We start from the raw sequence: 12,498 nt of genomic DNA, 5'->3' as shown, positions 1-12,498 counted from the left end.
ATGTCAATGCCGATTCTGAGTGGCTGGGTTTCAGAATCTCTAATTTGATGACCCGCCTTCTCTTGGCAGTCAATGGCTGGGCTCCCGTTTTGGGCCTTTGGCAGAAGCGCGCTCCTGTGCAATTTGCTGCAGGCTGATGCTCTCGCGTTGCTCGCTTTGGGATCGTACTTCTATCGCACACCCGCTCAGGATCAACGGAGGATCGGTGTCTTCGTATCTGGCCGACAAAACTGAACGGCGATGGTGAATCCCGGATGCCCGTTCGCGCTGCCGGCAGGGCCGGATGGTTGCGCCCACATGCCGGTCCCTCCCGTCACAGGTGACAAGACTTACGATCTGCCTGCCGACTGGAGTGTCATCATCGGTCTTGATTTGAACGGTACAGGCTCGGCCGCTCGATGACGATGGTGGTTCCTGGTCAAGTCGATTCCTCGACCGACTTTATTTTTGTGGAAATCGGAATTCCCGCGGTACCTATTAATTGACCCTCACATCGCCCTACTTCGTGGGCGCTTACTTTGTTAGTCAGTACGACTTAAGACCAAGTCCAGTCACTAGCCACAACTAGCAACTGAGCCACAGGGCACCGCCACGCGCTCGGCATGTCGAGAGACAGCGCTGCCTTCCACGCCCGGGTTGCGCCGGTTCACGATTCGGGCAAAACCCCAACAGTAATTTTCGAGTGTATTGAGAGTCAATTCTTTCAAACAAGGCGCTTGCTTGGATGCTCTCACGTTCTCTATCAAATTTTATCATCAAACAATGACGCAAAGCAACGGATCTGGCCAGGCTGAGGTGCTTTGGCGCCATCCTGATCCGACTTCCACGCCAATGTGGCGCTTTCTCCAAAATGTCAAAGCAAGGCACGAACTGGATGGCGATGACTATCAGAGTCTGTACAAGTGGAGCGTCGACGACGTAGCGACATTCTGGGAAGAGTGTTGGGATTTCGTAGGCGTAGTATCTGAAAAGGGGCATGGCAAGGTGAGTTCCTCCCATACAGAGGGCGTGTATCCGTATACCCTTCGCTGGATCTCATACACATAGAGAATGCGGGATATCACACGTTGAGCTCACATTTATCTGGATGCTCATTGACTGTACGTAGGCACTCTCTCCCGGGGCGCCCATGTTCCCGCGACCTGATTTCTTCTCCGGATCTCGTCTCAACTTTGCCCAAAATCTACTCTACCCGCCAACGTCTCCAGAACTGGACCCTGAGTCGGCTGCAGTCCTAACTGTGACGGAATTGCCAGGTTCTGGCATTCGTGAGACGACCTGGGCCGCCCTTCGTGATGCAGTGCGGCGCTGTTCGTCGGCCCTCAGAGCTAGAGGTCTGCAGCCCGGAGACGTTGTCGCTGGTTATGTCTCAAACCACGTCGAGGCGCTGGTGGCCATGCTGGGTGCGGCCACCGTCGGTGCTATCTGGACAGGTATCAGTCCGGACAATGGAGTGTCCGCTGTGCTTGACCGTCTGGGCCAAATCTCACCCAAGTTCCTGTTTGCCGATAATGGGACTGTATACAACGGGAAGGAATGGAGCAGCACGGCCAAGACAACAGAGATTGTGCGCGAGTTGCGGAAGTCTCAGGGCCTGACAACCGTGGTTATCATCCCAAACATTACTGCCGACTTATGCCTGCAGGATCTGGTTGACTTGGGCGTCCAGGCCGTGGAGTACCACGATTTCTTGACCACAGCCCCTGAAGAGGCTCTCAGATTTGAGCTACTACCGCCTTCGCATCCTCTGTATATCTTGTACTCAAGCGGCACAACAGGACTTCCCAAGGCTATTGTTCACACAGGCCTCGGCACCCTCCTGCAGCACAAAAAGGAGCACATGCTTCACTGTGGACTGACGCCAGCGTCGCGGATGCTGTACTACACTACTACCTCCTGGATGATGTGGCACTGGTCTATCGGTGCACTCGCTGTGGGTACGACCTTGATCCTCTACTCCGGGTCCCCATTCCGGCCGAACGGCTACCTCTCCCTACCGAAAGTCCTGTCCGATCTCAAGGTCACGCACTTTGGCACATCGGCCGCCTACCTTACGGCCTTGGAAGCAAACAAAGTCTACCCGGTTCGCGACGAGAACCTTGACCTGTCCTGCCTCGAAGCAATCTACTCCACCGCGTCGCCCTTGCCACCTTCGACTTTCAAGTTTGTTTACGAAGCATTTCCTAAACACATCAACCTCGCTTCTATCACCGGCGGCACCGACATCATCTCTCTCTTTGGCACACCATGCCCTCTACTCCCCGTCCGAGTCGGAGAGATTCAGTGCGCAGGCCTGGGTATGGCTATCCGTGTGATAGACCCACTCACCGCAGAAGAGGTTCCTCAGGGTGAACCTGGCGACCTCATTTGCGTGAGGCCCTTCCCATGTCAGCCACTGACCTTTTTCGGGGAAAACGGTCAGGAGAAGTACAAATCAGCGTACTTTGAGCGGTTTGCCAATGTCTGCGGTGTAAAGGGCGATGTCTGGCACCATGGCGATTTTGTCAAAATGCTCGATGTGTCAACCGGAAGTCTCACCATGCTTGGTCGCTCTGACGGTGTGCTGAAGCCCTCGGGTGTGCGATTTGGGTCTGCTGAGATATACAACATTCTCACGCGGTTCTTCGCGGCGGAGATTGAAGATGCTGTGTGTGTTGGTCGACGGAGAGAGCACGACAACGACGAGACAGTCTGCTTGTTTGTAGTCATGGTACCGGGGAAGACATTTGACGACACACTCAAGACGGCCATCAAATCGAAGATCAAGGCGGAGCTAAGCCCGAGGCACGTGCCAGGAATCATCGAGGAATGTGGCGGTGGTGTCCCTAAGACAGGCAACGGGAAAAAGTACGTGTAATTGAGCATGATTCTTTTTCGATTTGCTAACTGCTCTCTAGGATTGAAGTCGCCGTTAAGCAGATCCTCTCGGGCATGGCGGTCAAGACGAACGCCAGTGTTGCCAACCCAGAGGCTTTGGAATGGTTCAAGGCGTGGGCACAGACTCACTGATGCACATTAGACAGACGCTCCACATACACATGCTTTAGACAATATAGAGGCTTTACAGCGTACAAGTTGCCGGATCAGTCCGAGCTCGTCTCGCACCTGACCTGTTTCACATTCGCCATGGGCCCCGTGCTCGCCGGGAGGAAGTCTGGAAGGAAGTGGCGGGCGTCGTACTACGACGATCCAGACGTGGAATAGACGGCACTGGCCTGCCTGCTCATTGTGAGCTCGGCCTTGACTGGGTCGAGGCGTCGCCCAACGGTCGTAAAGCCTACATGTATCGAGAGTCACTCTAGGTGCTGCCGGATACTGCCTGTTCCCCAGATGATGCCAGCAACAGATAGCTATGGGGTCTCTCAGCCTCCTAATATATGCCACATGGACTTCTTTTGAAGACTGGCGCCTGTCACTGCTGCGCACTGACTCTCGTCGTCTTGTCTAGCACAACAGTCTGAAAAGCTTTTTCCGAAGCTAACTCGGCTTGACTAGTAATTACAATTTATAAATCTCCCGAAGTCAGCCTCAACAACCCGACCCTGTTACGCCTGTAAATACTCGTAGGGAGCGTGAGAGGTCTCGTGTGGTGACTGTGGCAGGACCTAGTCAAGCTTGACAACCCTTTCAGACATCACCATTGGCTTCTTCTATTTACTAAGTCTACCGATAGGATTACATACTCTGTGTCAGTCCAACTCAATCTTCCATTGAGTTAACTATTCGACCCGGTCGAAGGCTTTTTCGAGAATGACCTCCAGTTGATTTGTGCTTGGGCAATCAGATTGAGCTATTGAAAACGCTAATGAGGCCAGAAACAAGCGGTGCAAAGGGCACACATCCGTAGTCGCCCAGATAGTACTTATTATTACAGACATTGATGAATGACGGGATGTCTTTTACGGGTCAGCTCGTAGCATTTGCCTACTGCGGTATGGCTGGACTGGCGAGTCATGATGTTGGCAAGTCTGTCCTATGTTCAATTTCCATCCGATCACCCGTCGAAGCCTGAACGTCCCTTTCAAGTGTGCATCAGTTTTAAAAGGGGCAATCCGACGCGGCAAGTCCCATCAAATTGACCGTATTACGGCGTGGCAGCTGGTGCGGCGATGCTCGCTTGAGAAACTGCTGTCTTCAACACAAAAACGTTCCAAGTCCACTCAATCTGAACACGATTGGTTGTCCAGCTCAATAATGAGATACTACAGCACTCACTTGCGTCGCGCTAGCACGGAAAACAGAAGCCCATCAGACCCTTGACAAGTGCTATTATTACACGTATCCATGCGCGGACCCTGCCTATGCTGGTGAGTGGTGACTGGTGTCAAGATCAGATAGAGATGTTTCCAAGAGAAAGGAACATTGGTGAATTGCGTCGCGAAGCTACGTTGCCGGGTTCTGCTGCTCATGTAGGTAATAAGAAGACTCGCATTGAAGATGTTTGGTCGACAGGGGTGTTTCTGGGGTTAATTAGCAGGTCGATTCTGCCGCGCCTTTTATGACGGGGTCTTGGCGTGTATCCGCACACGTCGAGTTCACGCATGATCAGCATCACGTTCGTAATTTGTCGTACATCGCCCACATTCAGACCGTCAGGATAGTACCTTAAGGTACTGAACTCAAAAGGCCAATACAGTCATTGCTCAAAGCCTCGAATTTGAGGCTGGGTCGCGACTACTCGGAGACCTCCCTGGCCAAGTTGACCGTGTCCACTTCGAGAAACTTGGATTTGCCTGAATCGCGAAGCGCCATCTGGACAGACTTGAAGATGATTATAAGCGGAGCTTCTTGCAGGAGGACAGTGGTGATGAAAGCGGGTCTTTGTCCAAGCCCCTGGCAGCCCTGACTATTTTACAGTGCGCGGCTGACTAGACCTCAGGTGGTCTGCGCTTCGTTGGTGGAGGCAGCAGCCAGATCATTTCCCTCGGCCCGTCTGGGCCACCACTCCTCCGGAGAGCCTCCACATCTGATAGGAGTTGTACGTACGTAGTTCGCGTCGACGCGGTCAGCCCACGGCGAAGGCAGCAAATGGCTCTTGAAAACATGCTGCTGGGTTTGGTAAAGCAGGGAGCTGTGCTTTCTATGTTCTCCGACTGGAGTACTGGATTCGTACGGTTCGAGCAGTGCGGACACTGGCAAGGTACTAGCCTAGACGCTCGACACGGAATTGCAGCTGCAAGAAGGAATCCCCCCTGGAGCTTGCATTCCCTTTGGGCTCCTGCCGTTCTACGAATGTGCGCCGATAATGTCGTCGCGCTAGTCTCTAACGGTAGATAGAGTGGTGAGGAAGTGGACACAGGCCCGAAGAGAGCTGTGGCGCCCGCCTCAAAAGGTGCCAATTTGACGCCACATCGTCAAATTACAGTGGTTTCCCACCAGACTTGGCAGTGCGCATCTCCAATTGCTCGACTGCACAGGCGAGGAGAACCGGCGGGAGCTACCAGTCCAATCCAGTACCAGACTCCAGTCTCTCCTTCCTCCCGTCCCCCCGTGCCCGTCCTCCACACCATCACCCTCGCTCGTTGGTCTCCCAGGTCGTTGTAATCTTCCTTTGCCAATTTCCATTTCCCATCGCCTGCCACCAACAGTCTGCGACGACGCAGACGAGCGACAGCGAGCCGCGATCGACAATTAATCCCTCGACGACGCCGACACTCGAGCAGCTTCCTTTTCTTGCCTTCAACGACAGGCATTGGCCGCTTCTCTCGACCGGCTTCCCGCCTCCCGTCAGCTGCTCGTCAGTGTGTCGCCGGCCGCATTGTACTGAAGGACGCGTCCTGAAGTTGCTTCTGTCGTCGATTCGCCTGATCAATTCGCCGCAATGAATTCTCAAGGCGCCAACGACGTGTCGCCCGAGGCGATGCAGGCGCGCATTCAGCAGGCGCGCCGCGAGGCTGAGACCCTCAAGGATCGCATCAAGAGGAAGAAGGACGAGCTCGCCGATACTACTCGTACGTACCTGGACACTTGCACCTTTTCTACCCAGACTGACCATTACCACAGTTCGCGCCGTTGCTCAACAAGCACACGAGCCTATTCCCAAGAATCAGCTCATGAAGGCAAAGCGCACACTGAAGGGTCACCTGGCCAAGATCTACGCTATGCATTGGTCAACCGACCGCAGACATCTCGTATCAGCTTCGCAAGACGGAAAGCTCATCATTTGGGACGCCTATACCACCAACAAGGTCCATGCCATTCCCCTGCGCTCGTCGTGGGTCATGACCTGCGCCTACGCACCGTCTGGGAACTTTGTCGCCTGTGGTGGCCTCGACAACATCTGCTCCATCTACAACCTGAACCAGCAACGTGACGGCCCTACACGTGTGGCTCGCGAACTATCAGGGCACGCGGGATACCTGTCTTGCTGCCGCTTCATCAACGACCGGTCCATTTTGACATCATCAGGCGACATGACTTGCATGAAATGGGACATTGAAACTGGACAGAAGGTGACAGAATTCGCTGATCACCTCGGCGACGTCATGAGCATCAGCCTCAATCCCACTAACCAGAACACTTTCATTTCGGGTGCTTGCGATGCATTTGCCAAGATGTGGGACATCCGCGCCGGCAAGGCTGTACAAACGTTCGCCGGCCATGAATCCGACATCAACGCCATCCAATTTTTCCCCGACGGCCACTCGTTCGTCACAGGATCCGACGATGCCACCTGTCGGCTCTTCGATATCCGCGCCGATCGCGAATTGAACCTCTATGGAGTATGCTCCGCCACTCGCAAGTCTTGACGCACATGCTGACATGACCAGTCCGAATCCATTCTCTGCGGTATCACTTCCGTCGCTACCTCTGTTTCTGGTCGTTTGCTCTTCGCCGGTTACGACGATTTCGAATGCAAGGTATGCCTGCTCTTCCTCTCACGAAAAGAGCCCTTGGTTAATGTTTCCAGGTGTGGGATGTCACTCGCGGCGAGAAGGTTGGCTCGCTTGTTGGCCACGACAACCGCGTCAGCTGCCTCGGCGTCAGCAACGACGGCATCAGCTTGTGCACAGGCTCTTGGGACTCAATGGTAAGTTCATCCAGTCAGTGGTTGCTTGGTGCAAGAGACTAACCACAAGGAACAGCTTAAGATTTGGGCATACTAATCTCTCCCGGCTACCACGATGGACTTCTACAAGTTGCCTCAGCGCTGCTTGGCACGCTTTACACAACTTCACCATCCGCCCTCGGAAAAGATACCAGCCAACGGTCACGTGCTATACACCGAAAGACACGCTTGATTTTTGCCATGCGATCACTGGCGCACGCAGGACGAATTGACGAAACCTACCCACCATCCTCCCAGCCCGTCGAGACGAAACCCACGCCCACGCACATTTACATAGTACCAGCAACTTTCTTCTCTGTTTGCACATCTCTTCTTTCTTCAACATCGTGCGTCCAATATAGTCGGTAAACGATTTCACCATACCCCGGGCGGAGCGGTGCAGCAACGACTTGCTGGAGCGGAGGCAATGTGGGATTTAGCTGACGCGCGATACCTCTTGTTGTTTTTCTCTGGATTTTTTTTCCTTGCCTCTCCTGCTCTGCTCTGCCTCTGAAAGCCAGCTAGGCTTCTTCCAGCTCGGCTGAAAAGCTCTTCGTGTCCCTTGGTATTTCGGGCGGTTGTACTATGACGACCTTGCGTGTCGCGTTCCTCTTCCATAATGGCAGGCTTCGGAAATCAGAAGTAGCATCCCAAACATCGAAAACAGAAAAAAAAATGGCAAGCGATCCCAAACATATATTGAGCTCGGGTCGAGTGAAGTTTCGTGGAGGAAGTTGGATATAACGGATGGAAGAGGTGTATGATGAGACCTCAGATACCCTCTAATGCATGTGTTTGGTAGTACCAGGGGTATTGTGCGCGGTATGAGCGAGGAGTAATACAACACGATGATTCAATATAATCCTCTGGCAACTCTGTTGTATCATGGCAAGGAGGCAAGCGGCGGGTGAAACGCTGTTATATTCGCTATACGCGTACGAAGAACGCGATTAAGAATATTGACAGAGCCCAATCAACAAGCTTCCTAACCCAACAATCATTCCCATGACCAAAGCAATAATCTACTGGTTATCAGCTTGACTTACATCAGCCTAGTTATTGCTTATATCCATGATGTCTGGCGGATTATGTTCCACCAGATACGTCCCCAATGACCGTATATATGACCTATTGAACGTAAGTATACTTCTTGCAGTAACCATATTGTATACAATTGTACTGTGTTATAAACGAGAATAAATACTATTGCCAGGAAGTTTCATGCACACTGCACTATGCGAGGATTTGCATAACGATGTGTCCAAGCGATGCAATCTTACACCGCGCTTGGTGCAATAATCCACGTAGTATGCGTAAATTATATATGCTTGGTCTCCAATTAATCAGTTCGGCGGCAATTCTTGGCGCAATCCTGACCAGGAACTCCTCAAGTTGGTCAAGTGTTGATTCACCAATTCTCTCGGGGGCCTGTTGGGGTGCCATAGTGAGGTATCAGATCGCAGGGTGTAGCGACTGGAGTGTCATCGAGTGTTATCAATTATGATGTATCGAGTGTTGTTGCAATGTCAATTCGAATTTGGAGTGAAGATATCCCGATTGTGAGGTCTGTAAGCTGGGGTGGTAAGAGGTGAGTCTTTATACTACTATAGTAAGTAACCAGGTATGTTCTTAGAGATGTTAGGACCATCCACCATTTAGTTTGTTTTCGTAGGCTTCGCTAAGCGTGGATGGAATTTGACAAGATTAACATTAATTGAACAATGGGAACCTACCTAAGGCAAGGCCGTGGTCTGGACATTCATTACTACTAGTACTCAGGGCTGGGGGCTAGGAGGACATAGATACCGTCTACTTACACGTAGCCGTGGCACGGGCCAAGATTCTCGATTAATAGGAGTCGGTTCTGGTCTCTGCACTCTTGGTGACCATTGCACTGGAAGCAGGCTATAACGAAAGGTTGTTTATGGTTTCATCCATGCTGTGTGTGACCCAGAGAACACAGGTGATACGCACGAACAGAATTCAGCTCCGTCTGGGCACCGCACTACCCACGAGAAAAGCTTCGTCTGCATGGCGCAGCACATGCTTTTGGGAACGCCGAGAACTCAATTTCTAGTGCGATTTGACATAGGAATTCGCTGAATTATCACAAGATTCCTCGACTCAGATCAGTAGCTCTATCCTAATAGTTAGGTAGTAATGTTCAAAGAACAAGCGATGTTTAGGGTAGGTGCTAGTAATCAAAGTCTACGTACTTCCACGCCATGTCACATTATGCCCTCTGGACGCGAGATCTCGAGGCTCGTCAGGCTAAGACTAGCCAATGACTAGTCTATGTTCAATCAATGTCCTATTTACTTATGCATTACGTGCATTGAATCTTCGTCATTGACGGCATCTTGTTATGCACCGTGCTTCTCAGCCCTGCGATTGAGCGGCTGCGCCCAAGTGAATGCAGCCTCAGGTTTGCGCGCGCCGTGATCCCACAGCCCATGAGCGGAATCGCATATTGGCTGGCTGCCTCAAACTTCCCTCAATGACAATTCGGAAGTCTTTGAAATGCATTACTTGACGATTTGGCGGGCGCGTACATACATGTACGGACATGCATTGGTAACTAATAGATGCTCGCATGCGCATGCACATTCACCCCTCCAGCACTACCTTATTTCTTACTTGGCAACGCTCAATGCCTAAGGTACCAGTAGCCGAAGAAACGTCGAACCACATAGTCTACATGTACGTCACGGTACTATAGGCATATTAGTATGTACTCCGTAATTAGTGCCTGGTATGCATTGACTTTGAGTCCTTGACAAGACTTTGTTCGCAACCTGACGCTCTCCTCACCCTTGCGCCAGAGCCGTTTGCTCCTGTAACTATTAATAATAGGCATGAGACCCCCGCCACCATGCGCACTGCTGTGCCCGTCAAAATGTGCCATGCCACAGCCCCTGAATCCCTGCGCCACTAGCTTCTACTTCCGCCGCTGTCGCATCCATGTCGTGTCTCAGAGACTTGAAACGGGCTACGGCGACGCCACTGACGACCCCAGCTATTAGCTGTGTACGTATGTACTAACTCACCTTCCGCTGACGGCCGCGCCCTTCTCTGTGGCCGGTATTATTCCTTTCAACCTGCAAGAACCCAGCTTCGATACAAGGCGCCTTCGGAAGACTCTCGCCTCGGAATCACGCTTGTCGCTGTCCAACCCCTGTCCTTGAAGAGAGACTGGACCTCCGGCATTGCCGTCAGGGTTTACGACTCCACTATAGTATTTCTCGAAGGCGCCTCTTTCATCGGCATTGACCATCCCTCGAAACCAGCGGTCTGCGTACACGCCTATGCGAAACAATCTTCCGACCTAGTCCCCCGGAAAGAACTCTAGATACGCTCATCGCATTAATACTGAGCGAAGCCGCCTTCACCATGTCAACGACCGCCGCCCAAGACGAGTTCAATGATCTGATCGCGAAAAACACTGCCCGCGAAACACTTCACCAGGACGATCGCAACGATCCAGACTTACGACAGCACCAAGACACCACTGAGGAGGACGACTTCCGTCAAGGACAGATCGCCGACGCCATGCGCGCACCGACCGCCGACCTTCCGATGATCCGCCTGCCACCTGCATCATTCGACGATGGTCACACGACAGGCGTCAAAGGCGTCATCGCCGACGCGCGAAGCTACGAAAATGCACGCACCAAGTCTAAATGGAGGACCAGAGTGCATGCTGCCCGGCGCAGCATCTTCGGCTTGGACGGGATGGCGCAGGAGAACACAATCCACAAAAACAGAAGCGACAGCGAGTCCGATGAGGACGCCCGAAGCGGCAGTGACAGAGGAGATGAAGATTCTTTCCTGAGTCAATGGCGCGAGCACCGCAGGCGGGAGCTCGAAGCTGAGTCCGACAAGGTCATCAGGAATCGAAGAACGAGTCCCAGTGTGAGAGAGTACGGGCGGTTCGACGAGGTGGACGCGCTTGGATATCTCGACGCTATCGAGAAAGTTCGTCGGGAAACGGTGGTAGTCGTGTTCGTATACGACAACGAGGTAAGCCGATTTGCCTCCAATGCAACGACAATTGCTAATGATGACTGCAGTGTGAAGTATCCAAGGAGATAGAGTCGGCGCTGGTACCTCTTGTCAAGGAGCATCGGGCCATTCATTTCGTCAAGGTGCACTACGACGACATTGAGTTCGACCCTGCCGCCGTACCGTCCATCTTGGCCTACCGCAACCAAGGCGACTTGTTTGCCAATCTTACAGGTGTCATCGAGATGATTCCTGAGGATGAGGACTTCACCAGCGACTCATTGAAGCGATTGTTCCAGCGGTTTGACGTCTTATAGAGGCTTGCATACGACCTCGAGGACGTAACGTCTTCCCTGGGCAGACGAACTCCTTGATACCCTTGGCTGTCTGTGACCGGCCAATACTGTCTGCTGCTCAATTCCTTTTTTTTTTTTTACGGCTGCCTCTGAGAGGCCTAGTGATGATATCGGTGCATTGGAAAACACGGGGCATGCTATTTTAAGGACCCGGGCGTGGTCGGGAAAAATGCTTGGAAACACTGCTGGCGTTGCGCTCTTGAACATTTCACGCACTGGATACATAATAACGAATATTCCGCTATCTTGAGCACACCGAGTCCTCCGTTGTCACTCAAAATCACCACATCACCGAGTAAGATGTCCATGGTTATAAACCCGACATTGGCACACTGTATGCGACGTCAATACGCATATGCAATGACATCTGGTGTCCCGTTCCACAATGTGTCAAAGAGGAGACCCGCGCAATTACCCCAGTCTGAATGCAAGCCGTGATCGCTTTATGCGATGATACATTCATCCTACGTACTACTTAAGCAGTGTTAAAGAGTGTGCTGAGTCGACCTGACCTTATGCATACAGGGATATCCTTTCTGCAAGACCAGCCAAAACGGCAATTCATGTTGACGGATGTTGTACTCATCAACATTGTTGATCAGCTCCAAGTGCCAGATCGAACTTCACAGACCAGGGTTGCTAAAACGCCCTACACGTTATGGTGACTCAGACACGGTGTGGTGGGGCAACTATCATGTGGTCACATGCGTGAGACTGCCCATGCACAGTCGAGACTGGAGATAGCCTCAGCGAGTCTCAGCCAAGGAGGGGGAAATGCCTGGGTGCGGTCCCACGCCTGGAGAGCACGCTACCTGACTTCAACTCACTAATATTGGGATCGGTTGTCAAATCCTGATTGACTTCCCAAGGTGGTTTCAGATGCTCAATATTCGATCATCGGCCGTGCCTGGAGGAGGTACGTAGTACGGAGTATGTCCTGACATCACACATGCTTATCGGGGCCGATAAGAGCAGCAGTGGGGTCATTGATGGCGCCGATAAAGCTATCATTTCGGGAGCTAAGTACCCCAACCTGCACCCCACCCCGCTGTAATGGCAGGAAATGGTCCCTTTCTTCCGTGAGTCGCGTTC

At 52.3% G+C, this 12,498-nt stretch overlaps 3 protein-coding genes across 3 annotated transcripts; all 3 read left to right on the top strand.

Annotated features, from left to right (window-relative positions):
• Positions 1-762: 762 nt before the first annotated feature.
• Positions 763-3,009, top strand: F5Z01DRAFT_625160 (uncharacterized protein; the record flags this gene model as incomplete). The annotated part of the gene is made up of 3 exons (XM_046261407.1): positions 763-984; positions 1,109-2,847; positions 2,898-3,009. The coding sequence occupies 3 exons, from the start codon at positions 763-765 to the stop codon at positions 3,007-3,009; spliced, it is 2,073 nt and encodes a 690-aa protein (XP_046116541.1).
• A 2,540-nt stretch (positions 3,010-5,549) lies between these two features.
• Positions 5,550-7,603, top strand: F5Z01DRAFT_220470 (G protein beta subunit). Its single transcript, XM_046258206.1, has 5 exons — positions 5,550-5,951; positions 6,004-6,722; positions 6,771-6,860; positions 6,911-7,030; positions 7,086-7,603. The coding sequence occupies exons 1-5, from the start codon at positions 5,822-5,824 to the stop codon at positions 7,104-7,106; spliced, it is 1,080 nt and encodes a 359-aa protein (XP_046116540.1). The 5' UTR covers positions 5,550-5,821; the 3' UTR covers positions 7,107-7,603.
• A 2,593-nt stretch (positions 7,604-10,196) lies between these two features.
• Positions 10,197-11,673, top strand: F5Z01DRAFT_220001 (thioredoxin-like protein). The gene is made up of 2 exons (XM_046258202.1): positions 10,197-11,068; positions 11,119-11,673. The coding sequence occupies exons 1-2, from the start codon at positions 10,439-10,441 to the stop codon at positions 11,365-11,367; spliced, it is 879 nt and encodes a 292-aa protein (XP_046116539.1). The 5' UTR covers positions 10,197-10,438; the 3' UTR covers positions 11,368-11,673.
• Positions 11,674-12,498: the final 825 nt, after the last annotated feature.

This window comes from Emericellopsis atlantica (assembly GCF_019669845.1).
Source record: "Emericellopsis atlantica unplaced genomic scaffold F5Z01scaffold_20, whole genome shotgun sequence".
In the NCBI taxonomy this organism is placed as follows: domain Eukaryota; kingdom Fungi; phylum Ascomycota; class Sordariomycetes; order Hypocreales; family Bionectriaceae; genus Emericellopsis; species Emericellopsis atlantica.
This window is presented reverse-complemented; position numbering and strand designations above follow the sequence as displayed.